General features: G+C 40.5%; 1 protein-coding gene across 2 annotated transcripts in view; it reads right to left on the reverse strand.

Moving 5' to 3' along the window:
* The window catches only part of Arl4 (ADP ribosylation factor-like 4), a 93,034-nt gene that overhangs the window by 23,850 nt on the left and 51,681 nt on the right, over positions 1 to 17,503 (reverse strand). For both annotated transcript variants that reach the window (XM_076327291.1, XM_076327292.1), the window contains exons 3-4: positions 16,862 to 17,077; positions 14,840 to 15,032 (exon numbers count right to left, since the gene is read on the reverse strand). In XM_076327291.1, coding sequence (XP_076183406.1) covers positions 14,840 to 15,032; positions 16,862 to 17,077 — 409 coding nt within the window. The remainder of the gene's footprint in view (positions 1 to 14,839; positions 15,033 to 16,861; positions 17,078 to 17,503) is intronic.

Consider the following 17,503-nt stretch of genomic DNA (forward strand, 5'->3'; position numbering starts at 1 on the left):
TTCTATATAGTTATAAATATCTTTAGTCTTCTATTTTCAGCTCTGGTCTGTGAAAATTGATCGAGTTGAGAAGTGACGTTTTTGAAAATAGTTTTCTGTTACTATATTTAATTTTTCATCTACTTAATGACTCATAGATTTACCATGGTATTGGCTCATGTTCATTGTACGTATACTCGTATGTATATTGTATGTATATTGTATAATACTCGGAAGGAGAAATAAAATAATAATCCATATAATTAATTATTTTAAATCTATGTGGACGAATCTGTGAGTCACAGTATTGTGTATTGATTCATTGTTTATTAGTGTTGTCCGCACCTCACATAATAAAATTTATTTTGTTCTTTTATATTGTTATACTGTGAAATGTTCATTCTTTGTACATTTGAATCAATGACAATGTATTAATATATTAATAAGAATTTGAAGTTTCACTCGAGTCATCTCTGCGTGTGCGTCTGGTACAGGTTGTCCTAATCTACTTCCGTACTCTAATAAATTGCTGTGATATTTATGTCAGAAATCATTTCGTTGGAATCATGAATAAAATGTTCACACTTACTCCACAAATTAATGTCTAAAGGCCAGAATGTATTCGTCTAATGACACGTTTTCACAGAAGAAGTTTATGTTCCGTATCTCTACAATGATCAAACAGACTCTAGTAGAGTGGTAATTTCAAAATTATGATTATAATCGCGCAGTTAGTGTAGTTTATTTCTACTTTTAATTCTTGTCAATGTGTGCAGCATTTTTTGTAAAATTGTGGCCGGGTTAATTTTGAAATGTAATATTTTTAAAAGTATTTCAAAAGTAAATTGAAGCGAATTTTTCCAATATTTACGAACGAATACTCTATTCAATAACGACAATTATTTCCAGGAAGGAGAACTTGTTAATGGATTCCTCGATCGTTTGCTCAACACGTGCCGATCTATATCGTCTCGACTTATTTGCAAGCTCAATGCACTCTTCCCTTAAGTATTTCGAATGCAAAGCGACGACTTTGATCACTCTCTTCCGGCAATTAAGCTTAGCACTTGTTCTCTCGGACAATAATAGACGAATAGCTATTTTTGAATCGAGTCCTGTCGTAAATTTGCTCGAAATATCATCGAAAAATAGCGATACTACTTAATCGAATAACGTACGTATTCTGTAAATGAAAAATCTGATAATGGAATAATTTCAAACGGTAGACTCTTTGAACCAAGAATATTTTTTTAAAAAATAATTCCTGGAACACGTAAGTTAAATAAATTTACAATTATCCGAGACTGTGTACGCCGAGTATTAAATATTAAAGAAACTATTGGCAAATATTTTGTACATCGTTTCTGGTATGATAAGTATCTTTGCATTTTTTCCATACTTAAAGTCATTCTAACGTCGTTTCGTAATAAATTCGTAATGAATTCCTCTTTGAATTAATTACGAAACTATGTCAAGAAAATACCGTGTACCGTTTGAAAAAGTGAAAGTGATCTCAAAGATTAACTTTCGAAACAAATTTGTTTTTAACACCTTATCGAACTCTCGAAACTGGAACAAGCTGTGTAACTCGGTTCTCGAAATAGTGATCATTTGAGATTACATTTTAAACGATCACGGTACACGATTCACTGTGCATAAAATTTACAGCGCACGAGATGAGAAAGAGGTTCAATTATTCGCGCACCTCGACGAAGAGTTCTGAGATCCTATCTAATATTTGCATCCTACAATAACACAGCCTGTCGTCCAAACGTGCATTGTTTCCATCGTAACGACTCGAACTTTCTACGATTGTTTCCGTGCACGTTTACAAAGTTCCCTCTAACGAGGCAACGTTTTGCAGCTTGTAAACGCGTACACGCTTTCCATCCGGGCGAATGTTATCGACATTTTCTCGTAACAAAAACGAGCCCCAAGAATCAAGAATCGTAAGATAAGTTACAAATCGGTTTTGTCGAATTACCGCTGAAAATCACCAACGAATCCGATTCGAGTTATTCGCGATCTCTACGAAACCGTTGTTAGCTAACTAATCAGTTAATCATTCGAATCAACATTTTTTTTATCACGTATAGTACCATTTCGAAAGATCTTTATGACGATGATATTTAATTTTTTGTACGTCCTTTTTTGTAAGCTTTCAGGATCACTTTCAATTAGTTTTATCTTACGTAACATTTTTATTACAGAAGAGAAAGCTTAGGTCTTAACTCGTTGACTTCATACCTACTAGCTGATAGGCAAAACAATTACAGAGTTCTTACACAAAAAAAAACATATACAAAATCAAGTATCATCACCTTGGAAGAAGAGCTTAATGGTTCATTCTATACAATACAGTAAATACTGCAGGAATATTTTGGAAATTCCAGAACAATCGTAATAAACTGTTTTCACAATTGTTCCAAAAGTTCCAAACTATTCTTTATGACACATTATCCATGATAATACGACAAAACAACTAACTACAGATATTTACTACAGAAGTGAATAATCCTGTACATCGAAATGTTGCGTACAAAACTCTCACTTTCTGCGTTAGATCGTTTTCTGGAGCCCAGTCGGCACTGGAAATTTTAATGCCTGGATATCGGTATCTCTGTTCCACGAGATGTGAAATATTAACGATACGTTGCGTGGAAAATTTCTACAGTGAAATAAGTGTTTCCACGTCAATATGGACCCGACGCAAACACACTGGTCCCCCTGAAAGACAACCTTGTTCGAGTCATTCAACAACGAGACCCGCGTTGCACCGACGTCACAGCGCACTTTTTGCCGATGCACGTTTCTGTGTCCCGTATTACAGAGGCGACACAATGTTCGCGCATCAGGAGCATCGCGACGCCGACGTCTAACGAGCCTTCCGGTAATTATATCGCCTGCATGCGAACTTTCTACGGTGGATACACTCGCGGACGACGTCGCGGCGATGTATGGCTGAATAGGTGTGTTCTATCAGCCGGCGCGATCTCTCTGATTTTTGCAATTAACGAACGCGTCGGATTTAATTGTCGACGGTAGACACCTGTGGCGACGGTGAAACTAAATTATTCGAAAGAATCGTTCGAATCTTCGTAACCACGGTCGAGTACCAATCCCACGACGAAAGAGTGAAAGTCCGGAAACAGGATTACTCCTGCTTGAAAAGCTGTGAGAAGCATTCAGTGCGTATCGCGTTTTCAAATTTTTCATAATTTTGTACGGTAGGTCTTTGTCGTACGTTATCTTTCGACAAGAAAGTGTTACGAGGTACAGATGGTAGCTGGAAAGATGATTCTTGGATCGAGAGGATTGTGGTACCGTATACGAGGTGAATATGGACAGAATCGAGTAATTTTTGGTCAGTCGAAAGTTCGAAGTTCGACAAAGAGGTCTAAGCCAATAGGATTCGTAATTCCTTCCACGGGTCAACTTCTCAGTTCCGCACAGTAGGTTCCAGGTATTCGTATTCTCCGTTTTGGAGAACGAAACAATAATCTTTGATTCGTTTAACCCAAAAGTTGCAAGTAAAATTGACCCAATACGATTCGTAATTCTTTCCACAGGTCAACTTCTCAGTTTCACACAGTAGGTTCCAGGTATCCGTATTCTCCGTTTCGGAGAATGAAACAATAACTTTTGATTCGTTTAACCCAAAAGTTGCAAGTAAAATTGACCAAAATATATAAAAATGCAACAGTTCTTTTTTAAAACAGTCCGATACAAGATTATTAACATCGTTCGTTACAACGTCGTCTGTGGTTCAAATACTAAAATCTCTATATTTCCAACATACTCTGGACACATTTGTTATAACGACACAGATCGAATTTCATAATAAAATAGTAATTCCAGGTCAGAAATCACGATTCGTTTGAAAAATATAACGCATATCAGATCATGTGCAAGTGTTGCGAATCTAATTGTAGCTACATTAGCCAGCCAACAACTGTGTTTCAAGTACTAAAATATTCATAGTTCCGGTTTACTCTAGGATATTATACACGGGTGTTATTCCCACAAAGATTGAATCTCTCGACAAATTAATAATTTCACTCAATGAATCGCACTCGATTCAAACGAATACGATCGTAAAAGATCAACTCTCGTGTAAGATTCGCGACTTCTGCGTTTCAAACACCAAAATGTCCATTCCCCTGTATCAGAACGTTAGTAGCATCGGTTACGATCGCCGAGATCGGATCCCCTGACACGTTACTAAAACCTTAGGAATCATTGTTCGACGCGACAATAAGTATCCTCGAGCAGAAGGAAATCCCGGCCGGCATCGCGTAAGAATCGCGGAACGGGTTCTAGCTATTTTCTTCAGCCGCCTTCCGACGTTCCCGTAGCTCGGCTAGTTCGCGTTGGTGGCCCCATTGAATCGGATCCTCCTCCAGGATCTTGAAAACAGTGGCCCCTTTGAGACCGGGCTGCTGCAGGCGTGTTCATCGTGCGTGCACGGCGTAAATGGCCGCATCCGTGCGCCACGTGCCGTGCATCCTATCCGGAGAGAACAATAACCGTCCGCAGTGAAACAACGCACTCTCGCTCCTTTCCTACGTTTTTTCCCCGTCGCTCGTGCTGGCTGATCCGCATGAATAAGTAGCCCGACGACAGACCGGCGGAGGAGGAGGAAACGTTCAACGAAACGCTCTGGACGAGCCACCGGCCGATTGTTATTGGCCGGATGAAGGTAATTTCAAGGTTCGAGAAGACTCGCTCCTTTGCTCGTAACGAAACCAGAGACTCGCGATATCCACGTGAAAATTTCGCCTTTGTCGGGTGTAATTGGCCGGGGCTAATGGACCAAGCTCTCACGAATTTCTATTTTTGTGTCCCCGGTTCATCGGACGCCTTTATACGAGATCGGAACGTTCCCCCTCGGAACGGGAGCGACGAAGTCTACTGCGTATTTGTCGATGAATACCAAACTCGGCGAGGGTAGAATACCGGTAAAAGAGCGTTTAAACGTAGGAGGACTCCCGGGCTCCAAATTGAAAGGATCTAAATTCGCCTTTCAGGGGAGCACTATGGCGAAAGAGTGTGTTTACACCTAGAAGGACTTTTCGAGTCGTCAATGGATCTTTATTTTTAGACCATTTACACAAGCAGTGTGTTTTGTGTTCTAACATTGAATCGATGCGTTGAGTATTGAGTAAAATTGAATCTATACAAGCCTAAATGCATTGAAAAATGCATTGTAAAATGCATTGAACTACACGTTGACATCGATAACAGTGAAACAGAGGTACCTACCGATTCGATTAATAAGATAAATTAATTATAACTCTGATACCGGCAGGTGAGTAGACTAGACTACGAAGTAATGCAATACGAGGACACGTGCTCATTTAATTTGCTTTTCACACGGTTTCGAAGGAAAGATAACAGACAAGATGAGAATAAACATTGGAATATTTGGATAGCAACAGGTACAACAACGACAGAATGAGCAGTTGCGGAATGAAAATAGATACGTTTGTAGGATGAGAGAGGATAAGCACAAGTGCGTTATAAGAAAATAATAGTCAGAAATCGGAATAACCAAGTTTTTGATGGGAAAATATGGAAGAAAAGAATAGAAAATGAATTGTTCGAATATAGGAGGGGAATTAGAAACTTCAACCTTTAGCTGAGAACTCCAACGAAACAAAAAGAATTGACCGAAATGTAGAGAAAATGTTTGAAGAAAGTAATTGCATCGGGATAATCAACCGGTTGAGAGTAAGATATGGGAAAAGAAATGCAAGAAAGAAAGAAATGTTATTGTTGGATGCAATCTGGGCAAGTTTAACGAGGTCTATGGGAACCGAAATAGATTAGGATGTGCAAATAAGAGTGGAAGGACGAGTGAGAACTGGTGCGAACTAAATCTATTTTTTGACCGAGAAACTGCTATTATTAAATATATAATAAATTCGCCTTTTATTTCGCGTTACCAACACTTTCTTAATCTTGTAAAAGTAATTAACAAACGGAATATAAGGAAACTATTAAAGAAATGCGACACGAGAGAATACACAGCTGTTCTAGATTCTTTGACTACCGAATTACAATCAAAAGTTTGCTAATTTTGAGAAACACGAGCTTACACCGATACTAGCTATCCAACTACACCCAATAATTGTCTCCAAAGCACTCGATAAGAATCGAGTTTATAAAAAATAATATTTAAAAGTCTCCGAGACGTCAAACGGTCCTATGAAAAAAGAAAAGAGAACTCTCGTTTCGACAAAATCTTTAGTCATGTATCAACATCTTTACATCCGAAACAAATCGAAACATGCTCGAGATACTAGATGGATACTCACCTGGAGAATCAATTAAAACGAGGATCAACGATGTTGGAACCAAATATGCTATTACTTTGATCACACATTAAATAACCACAAGAATGTAGATCAATTAATTCGTTCGTCCATGTTTATCGCTTATTTTTAATTTCATTGTCGATTTGTTCACCGAATAAATGTCCTTCTCCATTATTTATATTCCTTGCATAGTGTAGGCCTATATCGTTCTCTATGTTCAACTCTCAAGCTTCGATAAATGATACATCTATAAGAATCGGCAGTCTTTAATTTCTTTCAGAAGTTATTTAAAAACCAAGTACAGAATCACGCTTTTGTAGAAGTCTAGACGTACCTTTGTTTGCTTCGAAATTGAATTTTCTGTCTGTCGGTTAAACGTTATTTAACAGTGTACGCTTGAATATTGTGCACTGCCGGGATCATGGAAGGGCAAACAATAAACGCCCAATTAAAACATAACGGAATTAGCTGATTTATTTGGAAAAATCCTCGCTCATAGTCGAAAAGAATCCATTCAGTCTGATGGAACGAGCCTGTCCCTGTATAATCAACATTCACCTGGTGTACCTACGGCAACGGGCACACACACACAAGAAATTGGCGAGCTACTACATAAATATACGAATATTCAAGCGGCGCGAGGACGAACGACAATACAATAATTGTTCTCGTTACAGTAAAAACACGATTTTTGTTTCTCGCTTTACACGCGCGCTCGTTACAATTCTGCGCTCGATTACTTCGCGATTATTTAATCATTGCTATGGGTTAGCCGTACGTATAATACATAAATATGTAATCTATCGATCGAAGCACGAGATAAAATATCGAAAGATAATAAAACACAACAAGGGCAAGTATAGTATACAATAGAATTTTGAACGACAAGTCGATATAAAAACAACAACCATATTCGACAGATATTGTTCGATTTTCTCCGGGCCTGGAAATTCGCTGCCATCGGAAACTTAATCCTAAATTACGACCGAAACCGTACGAATCTTTCGATGTTCGAACATTTCGTAAACACTCGAGTGCTACGAACAAACACTTCGAATGTTTGAGTATTCGATTCGAGTATCGAAGGAAAATAAAATTTGAAAAAAAAAAAAAAAAACGACGAACTCGAAGAATTTTATTCGTACTAATAGTACTGTTCGAATACTACGAATATTTGCAACAGTATTCGAATTATATTTGGATCGTCGAAGTATTTGGATATTCGAATACAGAAAAATTCGACACGTAGCTAGTTAACTCTGAATTCCAATTTTCCACGTTGTTACCGATAGTCCGGGTATTTCAATCATTCCTAACATTTACACACCAACTATGGTCGAAACAACGCACGAAGAATTTTTGTCAATAATCACATTCTCGTAGTACGAATTCGATAGAATGTTCAATCGCATTTGAAACCATACTTCTCGAAACAATTGAGGGATCTTCCTGAACGATTCAAAACAAACCAAATCACGCCGGACGAGAACGTCAATGATTTTCGCGAACAATACGATCGTTATTTTTCAAATAATACTCCGTTACTTTCTTCTTATAATTTTAGTTTCGAACGTGTGCGATTGACGGAAACGACAACGAAAAATAACAGAAACACCGATCGCGTTGAAAAATCAGAGTTCAAAGGACTTTCGCTCATTTCAGACCGATACTTGGCTTCGTTTGCTCGTCGTTAAATTTTCTAACAACAAAACAAAATTAACGCAAACCGTCCAAGGCCGCAGGGAAATCTCCCTGAAAAATCAACGCGCGAGCCCTGATCTGAAATTCCATTTAAACTTTTCCCGATTCCTGCCAACGTTTTTCCATACCCGGGGAGACCCTACGAAACTTACAGCCTGTGGTTGCCTATTTACAAAGTGTCCTTACAGTATAAAGTTCATTTTGGCGTACGCTAGACGTACTCGTCATCGTAACTCTTTTCCTGTCTCACGATTAATTCTCGGGTCGACTAGCATCGTCACTCATTACAGTCGTTAGAATTTCCTTCGGTTTCGTTCTACTTTTTTTTTTCTTTCCCTTTCTTTCTCTCTCTTTTTTTTTTTAATTTTTTAATTTGTCGTTTACGTTGCGTCTGTGCAAGCAAGGATCGAGTGTTCTCGTCGCCGACGTCCTTCCTAGTCGGTGTGGACCAGGACGCGCTAATTAGAAACCGAGACAATTAAGCTGTCGGTGGCAGCGATCGGTGTCACCGGAAGTTCGAAGGAACTGGGTTAAGGCGATGCTGGAAGTGGGACAAACGTAAAAAGAAAAGGTCTCGTATGTTGACGAACTTGCGACAGGGATGCCGGTGCCGAACAATTGTTCTAATTTTAAGCTTTATCGATGATTCCGTTTTTACGAAAACCGTGAGTAAGATCACAATGACAAAATTCAGGCTCCAATTGTCGTGTATTTTTCCTCAAGTTTCTTCAAGTTTACGGTTCGATCAAAAATGTTTCAGAATTTTGGTGCTCCGACTTTTTGCTTCTCAATTTGTATTTATTTTGAAGCGTTTTAAGAAGACACGTCGAAATTGAACGAAAGTATCTCCAGGTATTGGTAAATGCTCGAGATCGTAACTGGGAGTAATAAATCTTCGGTAGTCGTTCCACATGCATACTTACACTCCAGGAAGTGCATCCTAAGAACTCGTTGAACATTCCAAGCAACAAAATGTGAAAGAACAGGTTCCATTTCGCGTGCTTCGTCCTCTTCTTCGCGATGCGAAGTATTACAATGCACTCGAACTCGGATTCTACACAAGGATGGAATTTAAAAAAAAAAAGAAAAAGAAAAAACATTCAACGAGATTGCAAACAGTTCCAACAATAACGGTGTAATTTTAAATACAGTTTCCTTCGAGTTTTCGTTCGATAACAAATCGTAGAACAGAAGTTAAATTATTCGTGATATTCGAAGCGATAAATCGATTACCATCTATCTTGAAAAATCGAAGAATTTAAAAAAAATCTTCGTTATCAAATCCAATTAATTTCTACGCAATCATAAAATTCGAAAAACAAAATCTTGCGTATTTTTAACAATAACGTATAATTTTGGACGAATTTCCTCCCGAGTTTTCGTTCGATAACAAATCGTAGAACAGAAGTTAAATTATTCGTGATATTCGAAGCGATAAATCGATTACCATCTATCTCGAAAAATCGAAGAATTTAAAAAAAATCTTCGTTATCAAATCCAATTAATTTCTACGCAATCATAAAATTCGAAAAACAAAATCTTGCGTATTTTTTAACAATAACGTATAATTTTGGATGAATTTCCTCCCGAGTGTTCTCTTAGTGAGAAATCGTAGAATCTTAACTAGAATTATTAACGATATTTGAAACACTTGATTCCGCTGCATCCATCTCGAGAAGTGGAAGAGTTTAAAAGAAAAAAAAAAAAAGGAACGCGTTGTAAAATGAAACTCGAGCGTCTTTAACGACCGTGTCGCACCTGAGCACACTAGAATTCCAGAACGCGTGAGTCGTTGAATTTTCCAAGCAAGAAAGTGCGAGAAAACGAGTTCCATTCCGTGTTTTATACCTCCGCGATATAAAATATCACTCGGCCGGTATCTGATAACACGGACCATCGACCGTCTCATCGTTCCTCGTTTCCGGTTTCCCGAGACGTCGCTGTTCCGTTTCACGCATCGTTGCTGCGTCTTTATTTCCTTCATTCTCGTTTTGCTTACATTCGTGCACCGCCACTGACACGGATCTCGTGCCATTTTCTCCCTCCAACGTCACGAAGGAGTTAGCGTTGCCTTATCGCCCTCCGTCATGGCGGTTTTCGTGAATATTCCAATGTCGCGTGACCGCTTGTCTCCCATTTTCTCGGCAAAACAGAGACGCATAATAAATTACACGACATCGTTACCGACAATGACTCATTGCACTTTTATCGATTTCGTGTTTCTTCGCGGCGACGGTCCAAATCGTGTCATTTTCCTCGAGTTTTACAAACGTTTCCTCTCGCAATACGTTTTCCATGTTTTATCAGTGACCGAATAAAACGATCGGTGAATTTTTTCCGCGAAAACGTCCGGATTGAATAAAACTCGAAATGATGGAAAATTCTTCTCGATTCCTTTTCATCGTTGATTGCATTAACATTAATCGAGAATGATGAAAATACATAGGAGATTAAGTTCTTGGAAAGAGAAATTTTCGAACGAGAACTACACAGGGATAAATAATAATTATTTAACTTGAGAAGAAGTAAGAATCGAGGATAAAAATACTTTGCATATTTAAAGAAACACCAACTTGGTGAACAATTTTTTACAGGAGACTTATTGAAGTTTCGTGAAAAATAGATTGTTTTATTTTTCGAGTCTGCGTATTTTCGTTTAAGCAAACTTTACCGAAGAAAAATACGTACGTATACGTAAAACATATGCTGAACGAAAATTATAACAATTTGATGGACTGCAGGGTACTCGTTATTTCTTTTAAGAAGTTGACGCGGTCGTAAATGCAGAGAAATATTAAATTATAAAGAGCACAGAGCTACAGAAAATGTAGAAAGAATACGAGAAAAGCAATCTGCTTCGTTAATAGGCATGCCGCTCTATTGCTCCGCCGTAATTAAGAAACATCTTGAATCACAATATGAAATTCTTTCTCGTCCGCCATTTTCTCCAGTCACCAACGGATTATCGTGTTTTCGAACATTTGGAGCATTCTCTAAGTGGAAAAAAAATTCAGCAACGAAGCAACGATAAATAGATACTCGAGAAATGCATTGCATTCGAAAATGCAGATTTCTTCGAGAACAATAACTACGAGTGCACTCATTTTTCAACGATGAAAATACATCGAATTTGGTGAATCGTATTTTGATCGATAAATTATTTGAAGAAAAAAGAACATACTAAACGTTGAAAAGTACGAAACTGTCTAATAAATAACATATTGTGCTTGCCAAACACCGAGGCAAATCTTCGTTTTATCGTATTTTCGTTTTTCCCTCTGCGAAGAACGTTTCCGATTTTGCGGTGACTTCCGTCACAGGGGATCGTCGTTTCCGGATAACGAATCTGCCCCCGTATATCGTACACCGCAAACCGCGATTTCCGGTCTCGTGTTGCCCTCTGTCTCTCGGCTTAATATCGATCCACGCGCCGCAATAAATAACGAGTCAAATTGCCTCGTCCGACTTCCACGCGTTCAAATTTCATTCCACTCCCGGGCTCCGGTTAAAAACAAAATTACACTCTGGAAAAAGAAGCCACCGGTTGTTTCACCTCTCGTGGAAAAAAGAGAAAAAAAAAATAATTACTTCGTTAGCCGGGAAAAATTCATTAACGAAGGTGTTCTCCATCGACTTTCTTGCACACTCGACGATCACTTTTGGAGTCCCTTCCTTTTGTCACTGTTTTTTCTTTGTTCGTTGTTTTCGTTTTCACGGAAACTCCAATCACGATAACGATCATCGAAGTTCGATTTTTCTTGAAATTCGAAGCAAAGTAATTTAACTTCGATCTAGATTTATTTCCAACGGAGACGATTCGTGTTCAACGATAAACGATTTTTGGAGTTTCCAAGTTTCCTTCTTTTTCTTACCGATACGAAATTTTTTACCCTTGAGGGAGGAACAGGGAGAAATAAAAAGTAAGAAGGGAGGGAGGGCCACGAGAACACCGAACGAAATCAAAAATTCCAACACGAGATATCTCACGCTGAATACACTTTTCACGGTTCGCAAACCAGAAACAAGTTTTCGGGGTAAAGGTTCCTAATCCGAGCAAGTAATTCTTACCACGACCACCCTCTTGGTATTTGAAATGGAACACACGTTTCCATTTAGGATAAAAATAATAAATCCACGCGAATGTAAGAAACTTAACAATAAGAGAACATACCATTTGGGATAAAAGTAATAAATCCACACGAATATAAGTTCAACAATTGAAAAAAAAAAAGAAAACAGTGCTTCATCACAGAAACGAGTAAAAGAAAGGTAAAAGATTGCATCGCATTTGTCGCGAATTTCAAAATTTCGTAGACCTTCGATCGAATTTTATTCATAGTAAAAAAAAATTCTACGAGTTCGACGGTCAGTGGTATTAGCAGTGATCTTCCGCTTTTGCAGCTTGAAATGGCACAACCGAAGGGTTAGATAACAATTCGATTGCGTGGGAAGTGACTGATTGCAGGCCTGGTTTGAGTTAAGCCAGGTTTCCACGCGCGATGTGACCGTTGAAAATAACGAGCACGATACTGCGCAAAATGCGACGATTGTTCACAAACATACTTGTAACGCGTTTGAAGAAAAATGAAACAAAATACTACACGCGTATATTACACATTGATTAGCATAAATATTGTTCGTTTGTACTTTGCAAATTTCTCGTCGTCGTCGAGCCTCGAATTGACAAGCGTCGTCGAATATATATTCCGCCCGTAAACGCGCGACAATGTGCTAAGAGAAAACTATTCGTCGCGATGGTGGTCGATAAGAACTACCCGCACCGGAAGTAAGTATTATAATGGGATCCGCGTTATGGTTACACGCAATTGGCAAGAAACTCGAGCACCCACCGTTTTGAGCTCTGTCCTTCGCTCGAACTTGGAAAAAATCGACGAACGCGTCAAGCCCTGGCTTGAAAAAACCAGCGTCCCTCGAATCGACGTTAACTTCGCCAAGCAACGTACAAACTCGCAAAAAAAAAAGAAGAAAAACCAGCCGAGCTAGGCTCGTGCAACGCACCGTATCGAATCGAACAAATTCAATCGCAACGAATATCCTTTCAGCTATCCTAACAAACGATATATAATATCACGCTTTTGATCCAACGATCGTCGAGAGCAGCACCTTCGTTCGACGTCCTCGAGATATGTATAGTTTCCCTACGAAGCTCAAAACGATCGGTTCGCTTCCTCTACGTTGAGAGCTCGTCTCTCCTTTCGCCCGGGCTACATAGCACGATAGACAACGAGTACAAATATACAGATTCACGTGTACACACGCACGATACACTAAGTTACAAGGTAGGATGGGGTTATGGGGACTGTTATCACATCTGTTTTACAAAAAATCATCTCGGAGCAGAAGCCACGTAATTTGGACATCCTGGTTAATCTCCTCGCGTACAACGTATAAAGGTGCAAAAATTTGGAGAGGCACGGTCATCGCCGGGACACCTAGGTCCACGATCCACCTCGAAGTCTATCAACGCGTACTACGAGCTTCTTTTAGCCACGATAATCGATTATGATTGTTAGAGATACTCCCCTGCGTAGCAAGAACGCTCTCCTGTTGCTTCCTGTTTGCTTCCTCTCGCGAAAGCAATAAATTCTACTCGATCGGAATACTCGATCGCTTTACGTCACGGTCAGACTACGATTTCGTCCAGGTAAAAAAATCTTCAATGTTCACGGATCGTTGAAAATCGGGATCCGATGTATATTTACTGCTCGCACCCGATTCGTTCTTTTCTCGATCATTTCGCGGATATCTCGTTGCGTCTTTCATCCGCGCACGACGACGAGGTCATACTTATTTATATCGTGTTTTCTATCCGTTTGGTCTTCCGCGCCCGGTCCGTTCGGCATTGTCAATAAGACTCGACGTCATCGTTATCAGCAATGAAACCGTCGCTATCGCGGAACCTTTTCTTGACCTCTTCTCGGTAACAAAATAGGCGGCGTTCCGTTCTCGCGCCCGATTCGAAGCGCGCGAGAGGACAACGAGAGCTCGTTATCGATAACGAGCCGAGAAAACTCGTGAAGATCCGCGGGGGACCGTCCTTGAGAAGTTTCCCCCCATGAAACGCTTCGCGATGTAGATTTTGGTAAAATAGAGCTTCTATGTAGCGGCGAAGAAGTACTCGTTTCGTTGTCGTCCGAAGAACAACCGGTTAGAGGGTTCCACCGTTTCGAGCGAAGAAGTTTCTCTCGTCGTTTCGTGTTTGCAAAAAATTTCTACACCCTTCTGTATCGTTGAGACGATCGTCCGTAGACGATGTATCCGTCGAAACTTCCCCTTCGGACAGGGAGGAAATAGTCTTCCTCGTTCTTCGGAGATCGATAAATAGAAAACAATAACAGACAACGGAGGTCGTTTAGATCCATCGTTGAAACGGACGTAACACTTGGGGTTCTTCGAATCGCGAGCTTTTCTTCGATGACGTATCCATCGACGATTCTGACCTTTCCTTTCAAGGAATGGACACCTCGAACGTAGGGAGACGGAGTTCGTCCTTGTAAAATCTGGTAAACCTCGTGTCCAGCGTCCAGAGTCGCGTTTTCGAAAACACCGGTCGCAAGCTGTCAGCGTCGTCTAGCAACACTGACCGAAAATATGATGATCGTCGGGAAACGTGTTGACGCGTATCGACGATAAACAATTGTCCACGTTGACGGAGGAGCGCGCGTTCTCACTCGAGCACCTCGTGGACGTCGTCATTGCGCGATGACGATGAGGACGAGGAAGAAGACACCGTGGAAGGCGTGGCTGTCGTCAAAGGAGAGACTGTCCGCGACTGACAATATCAGAAGACGCACGTGCAGTCCTCCGAAGCCCTGGCCTACCTAGCCCGTTTCCTATTCAGCTTGGCGAGTTTGCGTCGTTTCACGATCAGCTGGTACAACGTGTCCAGGCCCTCGTGAAGGCCCTCCCCTGTAATCGCGCACGCTGGCTGCACTCTGATGTACGCGCTGCCCGGCATCCCTGCCAACTCCAGGACACCGAGGTGTTTCTCCAGCTCGCCCACTTCTCTGGCACCTGTAGACAGCGAGTCAAACGGTTTGGTCAGTTTAGGTGTACCGAGACACAAACACTCGATAAGCACAGAACGTCTTCTCGGTAGATGCGGGATGATGAATCTATGACCCATTGAGGATGTCGGGAAGCGTAACGTGTGATTCAAAATGGAGTGGAATTTACGCAGGTTTCTGTTCGAAGGAAACAAGCAGACTCCTCTCTCCTCTTTCCCGTCTTCTTTTCTTTTATCGTGGAAGGTGTTCTTGATTCGATTCAGAATTTTGTTTCGAGGTAGATGGTCGGTAAAGGATGATGGAAATAGTAGGTGTTGAGCCAATGAAGAAGATTCGTGAGTGGTCCAAAGTAAAGAGGAATTCGGTGGTTTCTTCTATGGTACGTGGTTACTATTTAATATTGTAGAAAATTCTTGCTCGACTCAGGATTTTGTTATCGTGGAAGGTGTTCTTGATTCGATGCAGAATTTTGTTTCGAGGTAGATGGTCGGTAAAGGATGACAGGAATAGCAGGTATTGAGCCAATGAAGAAGATTCGTGAGTGGTCCAAAGTAAAAAGGAATTCGATGGTTTCTTCTATGGTACGTGGTTACTATTTAATATTGTAGAAAACTCTTGCTCGACTCAGGATTTTGTTTTCAGGTAGCTGGTTCATGGTGGACGATGAGATTGGTAAGTGAATTCTTGTCGTCTATGAAGGAGATTTGTGGTCGATTCAAAGCAAAGATACAATGATTTCTTTCGATACAGTGATCTCGGTTTCTGAATACCGTGGAAGAGGTCGTCTGCTTGAATTAGGAATTGGTTTTATGGTAGCTGATACACGGTGAAAAATGTCACTAGTGAACATTCCAAAATGGTCAGGAATCTACTTGGGTTTCCAATTGATCCAACATCGTGGAAGATGTCATTTGCTCGAACAGAATTTTGTTTCAAGGTAATTGTAACAAAGACTTCCGACCGATTTAAAACGACCAGGAATATTTTTGGGTTTCCATTTGATCCAAATTGACGTAATAGACAATGACCTTGATCCGGGAGAATTAAATCGGGCATTTGGCTCGAGATAGCTGTCCGATAAAGGGCGATAAAAGTAGTTTATGGGTTACAACCGCACGTGGAGGGGGACTGGCTCGAAATAGAGAAGGATTTTCTTGGCTTTCTGGTTGATCCAAGGTGATTGAGGACGTTTCTCAATTTTGAAGGTTTCTGCTTGTTTAGTTCCGGGTCACGGAGTCTGTTTACCGTGCGTTATTCATTACTCGGATTTAGTTGTGTAATAAATAACATAAAGAGGGATAATAGAAATCCTCGGTGCTTATCTCGATAATGTTATAAACTTTCGGACCACCGAGGGGGGGAGCTGAGAAAATCGAGCGTTACCACTCGACAAAATTTACGATCTTCGATCCGAATATGCCTCGCTATAAATTGCAGTCAAGTGCGTTCACAGACTGCTCGGTGAAGCCGTACATTTCGAATTAATACAATAGTATTTTCTTAACCGTTTGTTTCTACGCTATTTTCCAACAACGCCGTCAAACGTTACATTTAAGATCTATCTTCGTGCAAGGAACTCCTCAGTTCCCCTTAATATCGAATCCTCGAATTATCGAGTTCAACGCTTCGAACGATTCCCGGGATCCTAGAAACCTAATCGTTTTAAAATCTCCAAGGGAACAATGTGCTAGGATAAAGGTGAACAGACGTTTAATATTATGTCACACGAAAGCGATCCTTATTTTTTTTTTTCTTTTTTAAAAAGAGGCCACGGTTCCCGCTGGTTCGAGCGGAATGCGGCACGAGCGCATGCATACATGCATGGAACCGTCTTACCTGGCAGATCTTGTTTGTTGGCCAGGATCAAAATGGGCACACCGGCGTTATCCGGGCTCCTGGCCGTCCTGGTGAGCTCCATCTTCGCTTCCTCGAGTCGTTCAGCGTCGCAGGAGTCAACGACGAAAATAATACCGTCCGTGCATCGGGTGTAGGACTTCCATAATGGTCGTAATTTCTCCTGCCCGCCCACGTCCCACACGAGAAAATTCACACCTGCGACAGACCACGATGGGAATCCATTTATATTCCTATCTTCCTCCACCCTCCTACCTACAACCGAGGTAGGATTTTAAATGGAAGGGCAACCGTTGAATCGATCGATTACACGCGCGCGAAAATGATCGATTTCTCGGATCTATCTCGGATCAATCCTGTTCTTCGTACGTTCTCTGTCGAATGCTCCGATACGAATACGTGTATTTCCACAGGTTAGCGGAATTATAGTTCATTCGGCGAATTATCCAGCGACTTTTTTCCCGACCGGGATCAACGATAATTCTAGTCCACGTGTTCACGTTTGGCACAATTATTCTGGCATTTATTTAACGGTTAACGTCAAAGTATAGACGAAAGTACATCACGTTTGCGTTTTTATCGGAACGATAGACCATTGCAACCGTTTCGCGGGTTTCGTCGCTT

The sequence above is a fragment of the Ptiloglossa arizonensis genome, chromosome 2, assembly GCF_051014685.1.
Source record: "Ptiloglossa arizonensis isolate GNS036 chromosome 2, iyPtiAriz1_principal, whole genome shotgun sequence".
Lineage (NCBI taxonomy): Eukaryota > Metazoa > Arthropoda > Insecta > Hymenoptera > Colletidae > Ptiloglossa > Ptiloglossa arizonensis.